The following is an 8,782-nucleotide window of genomic DNA, read 5'->3' as shown; positions in this document are numbered from 1 at the left end:
GCCTATCTGTGCAGTTTGCTGGGATTATAATAACATTGATGTGGTTATTATCCAATAGAGTTAAGATCTCTTCTGTACACTGCCCATTAAATTATCAAACAAAACCAAAGCACGGTAATCAGGAGGTAATGCCAATTCACTCCACTTTTTGGCACAGCATAGAAAAAGGATTTTGTGCACATAATCCAACATCGTTTTCTCATTGCAGCAGTGATTACAACTGTAATTAATGTCCCAGTCATTTGGAAACTTGAATGAGGGAAGACAGCGCTTTGTTGTCCCTTTGTACACCAGTTGCACCGGAAGAAAATCTCCACTCATCGTCCCCCCTAAGACTGCCGTAATTTGGCACTTGTCATCCTTCCCTATGATCTCTACGTGTTTGCTACCTTCTTTTGCCATCGTCCAATTATCAACTGGTACATAGTGTACAGCTGTTTGATCAAAGTTTATGACCAGATCTGGAGGAATCTCATCCATTTCCATAACATTATGTCCATCTAGCAAAAACCCCTTCTTTATCTCTTCAAAATTTTTAACATCCACTTATGCTTTAGTGCTTGTTCTACGTTTCACCAACCCCATACGTTGCATAAGGTATTTAGCCCAGTCTTTTGATAACTCGAAGCCATCATTGCAGTGTATGCTGGCAAACTTGCTATCTTCATTGCAATACCTGTGCCAATAGCAATTGTAAGTGATATATTCACAGCTTCACCACGTTCATGAATTGCGTTTAGGTAGGCTCAGACCTGTCTGTCTAGGTTTTCTTCGAGTAAAAGTGGCCTCCCCCCTTTTTTCAATGGCAACTCGAGTAATTCACCAGGGTCCTGGTCAGGGTCAGTATCTTGTGGTCTTTTCCTTAGTTCTTCATTGTATTTCCTTAGTTCATCATTGTATTGATGCTTTAACCTACGAACAGTAGGCTCCATTAGCAATGGGCCTAGATCTGGTACTTTGTCATTGTAAAATCGTATAGCGGCAGCTATCCCAATTTTGTTGGCCTTCTTCCCTATTTGCAATCTCTGGGCATCAGTCAGCTTAGTGTACTCTTTCTTCTTTTTACTGGCTGTCAATACAGTCACTGCTATTTCATTGGCTGCCGCGATAGTTGACGATGGAACTTCTTTCGAAAGACTGCCTGATGGATCAGGTAGTATCTCCTTAGTAACACTGGTGGTCTTCTTCCAACTAAATACTTTAACAATGACATTGTGACTTTGTTGTCACCTGTTCAGTCTTGCCGCCAGCTGTTGATAAATTCTACAATAAGAGTTACAGAACTTACATAGAATGTTCTAGTACTTCTATTAGTGGATCTATGAAATTGTAATCTTTATTTTATAAGCAAGTTTAAACTAAAATTTTCAAATTTGAAGCAGAAATTAAGTGATGCCTGCTTGCCTGCCTGCCTGACTGACTGACTGACTACCAGCAACCCTGCTTGCCTGCCTGACCACAGTCACAAGGCTGGAGCCCAAACGAAGCAGCCCACGGCCCCCATTTTACACCACAATAACAAACTCGCCAGTGGTATGTGCCTTTTGGGATTATCATGAGTATGTGCCCTCTGCACCTTGTCTTTCCTTGTATCTTCAATCAGGCTGGTTGTTCATCTTCTTCATGCAATGAAACCATATCGAGGCATTTATTTCCCTTATCAGTGTTGGGAGTAACGCGTTACATAAGTAACGCGTTACGTAATATTATTACTTTTGTGGTAACTAAGTAATATAACGAAATATGCTATAAAAACGGGTAATATAACTCAAGTTACTTTACTTACAAATGTAACGCGTTATCTAAGTAATGTAGTTACTGTAACGAGTCTAATATTATGTAATATTATTACTACAAGTAACGAAGTTACTAAGCTCGATAGTTATCCTCTGAGAAACGCCTAGCTACAATGAAGTAACGAAGCCTACTGAATGAAGCTTATTCACCAGCTTCTTACTTATAACCAAGGTTTGCACATTGTCCAACGGCGCAATCATGTCACGTGATAAAGTGGTAGTTTTACACGTGACAGCTTAAGGCTGTGGACACAAAGTAATATAATATGTAATATTATTATAGTTACTTTATTTTATGGGTAATATGTAACTGTAACTAAATTGTTCAGTTGCAAGTAATATGTAATATGTAACTAGTTACTTTTACAAAGTAACTTGCCCAACACTGCCCCTATTAACACTTTCCTTGAGCAGCATATTCAAACTTATTAAAGTGCTCACGCTTGCTAGATACCTTTAACTTAACGATAGGTTCAAGACCCCAGCTGAAAATGAAGCATAATGGCCATTTCACACCTATTTGATAGTTACAGTTGGGATATACATTCAAAAACTACAAGTACAAGGAATTTTAAGTTCAATCAGGGATCATAGGCATAAAAAGTAGTGAAACAAGGGAGGTCGCCTATAGCTGAAGATATATTAGTGGACATTAAATCCCTAATTCAGTTTATACCCACAAATGAATTAGGGATTGAATGTCCACAAGTATATCTTCAGGTGTAGGTGACCTCCCTTGTTTCACTATTTTTTGTTTCTGTGATCCATAATTGAACTTAAAATTCCCAATTTCCCTTATACTTGTTTGTTCACTTTTTTATAACATTATTATGACTGGTGAACCTGCACACTCCACATTGCAAGAAGGAATGGTTCCAGGCTTATTGTTTTTATCTGAATACGCATCCCAACTATCAATTACTGAAATAGTGCAGTTGTCATTATGCTCTGTTTTCAGCTATGTTCAACCCATTGCAAAGCATTAAAATCGAAGAATAGTACCCAAGCCAATACGAGTGCAGCCACTGGATGTATTATATATGCATACCTAAAATTTTTGATTATGGGTCAGTAGCTAGTACGTTCTGGATACGTTCGGTTATGATAAATGGACATATCCTAGAGGTATCACAGAGAATTTCTGTTATGCGAGTTTAATGTTTTAATCAGTGCTATTGAATCGTTTATGGAAAAACTACGCAGTTCAAGGCCTAGACAGGTAAGCTTGCTTGTAGAGTGGTTACTCCATGCAGAGTGGCAGCTTCGTGATGGGGGCATGTCCATATTCGAAAATGTGTGGAAAAGATCGATGAATAAGCTATAACACTAGTTTTCACCTTAGCCCAACATTTTTCGATATGTAGGATGGCGAGGATAACGAAACACTCTCCATCTGAGTGGTGTTCATAGTAAAATCCAAGTCGTGCATCCTAATCACGTTAGTGTTGATCGATTCCCACAATCGATTTCAACATCAACGTCTATATAAACACTGCCCAGTTGTAGCCCAGGCGGCTCCTTTGATCTGAGGTGTGAAAGTGTTACATATTGTGGTATTAAATGCAGTGGCTGAAGCGATATTGAATAGTAAAAAATCAAGCCCGTAGCCTTAGCCATGCTTGTCTGAAAGCATCAGGCAGTCAGTCAGTCAGTAGAAAATGTTACGGATGTACGATAATCTTCTATACCGGTCGTAACAGCTACCAGGTTCTGCAGGTCGGAACGCCCGATGAAAGCCACTCGACTCTTGTAACCTTGCAACACGAGGCGGGGAGAACTCTATCTAACGCACACACAATAGCTCACGTGTACAAGCACACAAGGGGAAATACCTAAGTTTATGACCTAACCTAATACAATAAATAAATGAATGTACACTAGCTACGAATAGAGTTATTCAGTCATCAATCTCGACATCCTCCGGGGGGCGGCGTAGAGTTTCAGTCCATTCACTCAACTGTTTCCTTGCTCTTACAGCAGCGGCTCTAGGGTGTCTGGGTGAAACTTGATCAGTATTCTGTTGGACAGTTGACTCAGTTTCCTGTTGAACTGGCTCAACATCTGTCGAGGGATCTTCCACTTCCAGGGGGTATAGACGGGCAATGGGACGGTTGGTACGTCCACTCGCTGTGCGTACCGTCACTGATCGGATATACCCATCATTCCCCTTCACAAGTTCCTCAATTACTCCAAGTTTCCAACGGCTTCTGGGTATGTCATCATGAATTTGTACCACATCACCTGTCTTCACTGTCTGTTCCATAGAGCCCGCTGTACGGTGTCTTTCTCGTAGGGAGGTCAAGTACTCCTTTTTCCAACGAGATACAAAGTGTTGTAACAGCAGCCCCTGCCGGCCCACCTTACTTCGCAGTTGTTCAGCTGAAGGATAATCTGGGTCTGCAATCTCTTCTTCCTGTACATCAGGGTGTGGTAGGGCAATGATTCGGCGACCATACAGTAAGTGAGATGGTGTTAATGGCACCAGGTCTCCTGTGGAGGATGGAAGGTAGGTCAGTGGTCGATCATTAAGTACTGCCTCTACTTCCACAATAGTAGTCTGTAAGGTGTTCAGAGTGATGAAGGCTCGGCCCAAAGTCTTCTTCAAAGACATCTTCACCATCCCGACTAACCTTTCCCAAAAGCCCCCATACCAAGGGGCTCTCTTGGGAATGAACTTCCATGTTGTGCCCCTGCATGTGAGAGCAGACTGCAGTGTTCGTGACTGGAAAAGCTCATTTAATTCCTTTGCTGCTGATGCGTAGGTCGAAGCATTGTCAGATATAATTAACCGAGGTAATGACCTGCGTGCTGTAAATCTACGGAAGGCTTGTAGGAAGGTTTCCTCAGTAAGATTAGTCACCACTTCAAGGTGCACTGCCCTGGTACTGGCGCAGGTGAACAGGCAGACATATACCTTGTACTCACCAGTTGCTCCTTCACTCTTCACATACATGGCTCCTGTGAAGTCAACTCCAGTTACACTGAAGGGAGGCCCATCTTGGACTCTGGCCAGCGGCAGTGGTGGGGGATCAGGGGTAGGGAATGGTTTACCAGCGACTCTGCGACAGATCACACACTTCCTTAGTAACTTGGCTACCACTCTTCGTGCTGCTGGAATCCAGAAGCATTATCTTAGGGCTGTGACAGTAGCATGAGTGCCTCCATGTAATTGAGTGGCATGAGTGGCGTACACAATCAATGTGGTCAGTCTGTGATTCTCAGGGAGGAGGTAAGGAAACTTGGTGTTGTGGTCAACAGGAGCATTATGTATCCTCCCGCCACAGCGGAGAAAATTGGAGGAGTCTAAAAACAATCGAAGCTGTCTGACTAGTGGCAAACGTCTAGTAGATGTCTGGCTTCTGTGTAAGGAGTTGATTTCCTTCAAGTATGTTGAGTGTTGGCAGCTTTGTATCCACATGTTCTGAGCTTTGCTTAGTTCACCAGCTGTAATTGGTCCTGTAGGCTTGGACCCATGTGATTTAATACACTCAATGAATCGTAGCACATATGCAGTGACATATAACAGTTTAGACAGTGTACTGTACCTTTCTATGTCAATGATGGTTGCTACAGAGGATAATTGATTGTCTTCACTTGTTTCCTCAACTGGGTTGGGGGATAGCACTTCAGTCTCTGCAACAGTGAGTTGAACATGCTGTATGTCAGTCGTACTCCATTGTGGCCGTAACTCTTCACGGACAATCCACTCTGGACCATGTGTCCACATACTGGAAGCTCGTAGTGCTGAAAGTGAAATGCCTCTGGTTAACAAGTCTGCAGGATTGTCTGCAGATGGACAGTAACCCCACCATTGAGCAGGGCAGGCCTTGGTAATTGATGACACACGGTTTGAAACAAACTGTTTCAGTCTCTTGTCACTGTTGAGCCAATGGAGTACGATTTGGCTATCACACCACATGTGAACTACGTCAATCTTGTAATTGATTGAGGAACTGATCCAAGTGTACATCTGTGCAGCAACGGTGGCACCCATCAATTCCAGTCTGGGGAGTGTATGCTGCTTCAGTGGAGCTACTCTAGTTTTGGAAATGACAAATGATGATTCACAGTGTTGATGGAAGTATGCCACTGCGCCATAAGCCTTAGTGCTTGCGTCACAAAATATGTGTAATTCAATTGGTGCAGCTGTACTCAATCCATTCTTTAAATAACATCGAGGAATAGAGATAATGTGCAATTGTTCAAGATCTTGAAGTAGTGTCTGCCATTGTTGTTGATGCTCTGGTGGGAGTGGGTCATCCCATGATAACTTCTTCTGCCATAGCTGTTGTAGTAGTAACTTAGTACTAATTGTAACTGGGGAGGTAAAACCCAGTGGATCAAAGATCTTTGATGATTGTTGCAACACCTCACGTTTCGTAACTGGAGAATCACATGATGGAAAGGCCTTCTGAGTAAGTGACAAACTATCATTACTTGTGTTCCACACTAGTCCAAGAGTGTTGACTTGTTCACTATTGTCTGCGACATGATCCCTCTCTGCTGCTGCACAAACTTGCTTGCTGTTAGATGCCCAGCTCCGTAAATTGAAATTGGCTTCAGAAAGTGTTGTTCGGGCTTCAGTGTAGTATAGAATGGCTTCTTCTTCAGTTGAGCACCCTGACAAAATGTTGTCCACATACAAATTGTGAAGAAGATCCTTTGCTGTGGTTGAACTGCATTGTGTTAGATGGCAGTGAAGAGCAGCATACAACATAAACGGAGAGCTGGCTGACCCAAACAAAACAACTTTGAAGCGGTAGGTCTGAAGTGGGCTCTCAGGATCATCAGGGTTGCATGGCCACAGGAAACGGGTGAAATCACGGTCCTTGGGGTGTAACTGCACATGCAGAAACGCCTTCTCAATGTCAGCACTGACACCAAACTTGCGGGAACGGAAACGGAGGAGGATAGCTGGTAGCTCTTGTAAAAATGGAGGCCCTGTTTCTAGACAATCATTGAGACTGGCCAAGTGCTTAGTTTCACGGCTGCTGCAGTCATAGACTATCCTCAAGGGGGTTGTGGTCGAGTCCTTGTGTACCCCATGGTGTGGTATGTAGTGGCACGGCTTCGATAAATCAGAGTCTGGCACCTTCTCAATGAAATCACGTCTCAATTGTTCTTCAATTATTCCGTTGTAAACTTTGAGCAGCTCAGGTGTTTTACTCAGTTTACGGGTGAGTGACTGCACTCGTCGTTCACAAGTAGACTTGTTGGTAGGCAATACGGGGTGGTTAGATTTCCACGGAAAGTTCACAAGATAGGTACCATCACTCTGACGAGTTACTGAGTCACGTAGGTACTCCTGTAAGAATGTGGACAAGTGGCTAATTTGCTCAGAATCAGTTTCCCACACGTTGCCACTGTTGGTAAAATCAGTTGAGTCATACAGTGATACAGAACTGAGGTGGAACATGCCAGATGTTAGAGCAGGGGTGTAGTTGTACAGTGGTCCTGAAAGTAAGAATCCAAGCTTGCTTTCCACAGCAGTGGGACCTGGTCCTCTAATTACAGCTTCTTTCACAATTGACCAGTAGGCGTCAGCTCCAATAAGCATGGATATGTTAATGTCACCACTATCTGACACTGCATGATTGAGCTGTAACCCTTTCAAATATGACAATTGCTTAACATAGGAAAATGGAAGGTTACGGAGTGGCTGAGCAATTCTTGGAGTGACAAGGACTGATATTGGAATCTCTGTGCCCTCAGTAGTCTGTAATTGGATTGTGGCAATTGGAAGGGTTTGGTTGGAGGCTTCTGATGTTCCAAATGCAGCAATAGCAATACGTTCTGTTCTTTGAGTGTTAAGATGTAGAGAATTTGCAAGAGTTTGTGTGATAAATGAGCGTTGTGCTCCCTCATCCAGAAGAATGTTTGCTTGTGCAGAATAGTTGTTAGCTCTAACTGTGGCAACGGCTGTCTTCAGGAAGCACACCTTAGCTAGCTGGGGTTGTGACATTGCAGAGTTGATCAGATTCTGTGAAGCTTGCGTAGGAGGGACAGATGGCTGTTCGGAAGCTGGTTTCTGTGTGTTACTGGGAGTCTGGGGATTGTGTGTTCCTCGGCACAAACTGGTATGATGCCGTTCCTTACAATGTTTGCAGCGACCCTTAGACTGGCACTGACTGACTCTGTGGTGTCCAAGACAATTAAAACACAACTTATCCCTTTTGACAATGTCAATACGTTTGGATTGGTCTGAGACGGAGTCACACTGTGTGGCTGGATGTGATCCCTTACAAAACACACACTTCGGCAGCTTCCTGGGTTCATGTCTACTTAAGGCTCCTGTGTGAAATGATGCGGTAGAGTGATGATCTTCAAACTGAGATGGAGGAACAAGGCACCAGCTTCAAGGACTCGTATTTCCTTTGTGATTGCCTCTCTAAGTTTGTCAAGTGTCCACTCAAGACTGCTGTGTTCTCTGGCCAAGTTCTTTCTAATGTCCACTGGAAGTTTCCCTAGTATCATGGGAACTAGTAGGGCTCCGTACGATGTTGTTGCTTGCCCTAATGTTGACAGTCCCCTCACGTGGCTCTCAATTGCATCATGAAAACCCCTTAAACTTGTGATGTTGTTCTTAGCTAGTGGCAAGTTCATCAAAGCATGCATGTGGGCATTGACAATCCTTTGTTGATCACCAAATCTACCCTTTAAAAGGTCTACTGACTGTTGGTAATTGACACTAGTTAAAGGAAACCCAGCAATGGTTCTTGCAGCTTCACCCTCAAGGTGTGCCCTTAGATAATTAAGCTTCTGAACATTTGTTAACACATTATTGGAGTGCACAGCAGAGTCAAAGGAGTCCCAGAATGTTTGCCACTTCAATGGGTCACCTCCAAATGTTGGTAATGTTAGCTTAGGGAGGCGGCTAACATTCTGGGGGACACCAGCAAATGTATTAACATACCCCTGAGCCTGATTAGGTTGTGATCCTTCATTGGTTTCTCTTGGTTGTTGTTGAGTGGTATTAGTTACCAGCG

The 8,782-nt window shown here is 43.2% G+C and overlaps 1 protein-coding gene across 1 annotated transcript; it reads right to left on the bottom strand.

Moving 5' to 3' along the window:
• Positions 1-546: 546 nt before the first annotated feature.
• LOC136253678 (uncharacterized) lies at positions 547-8,072 on the bottom strand. Its single transcript, XM_066046338.1, has 6 exons — positions 8,051-8,072; positions 4,956-7,997; positions 3,772-4,907; positions 3,485-3,579; positions 811-1,191; positions 547-676 (listed from the first exon to the last, which is right to left on the bottom strand). The coding sequence occupies exons 1-6, from the start codon at positions 8,070-8,072 to the stop codon at positions 547-549; spliced, it is 4,806 nt and encodes a 1,601-aa protein (XP_065902410.1).
• Positions 8,073-8,782: the final 710 nt, after the last annotated feature.

The sequence above is a fragment of the Dysidea avara genome, chromosome 4 (genome assembly GCF_963678975.1).
Source record: "Dysidea avara chromosome 4, odDysAvar1.4, whole genome shotgun sequence".
NCBI classification, from domain to species: Eukaryota; Metazoa; Porifera; class Demospongiae; order Dictyoceratida; family Dysideidae; genus Dysidea; species Dysidea avara.
Note: the sequence above shows the minus strand (reverse complement) of the source record. Positions and strands in the feature narration are given on the sequence as shown.

Bases quoted from the DNA above. Each gene is read 5' to 3' on its own strand.
- LOC136253678 (XM_066046338.1), bottom strand. From the start codon at position 8,072: ATGAACCCAGGAAGCTGCCGAA. The intron at 4,908-4,955 runs GCACTCATGCTA...TCTGGATTCCAG, and splicing joins TGCCACTCAATTACATGGAG to CAGCACGAAGAGTGGTAGCC. The intron at 1,192-3,484 runs GTATAGAAGATT...TAAAGTATTTAG, and splicing joins CCTGGTAGCTGTTACGACCG to TTGGAAGAAGACCACCAGTG.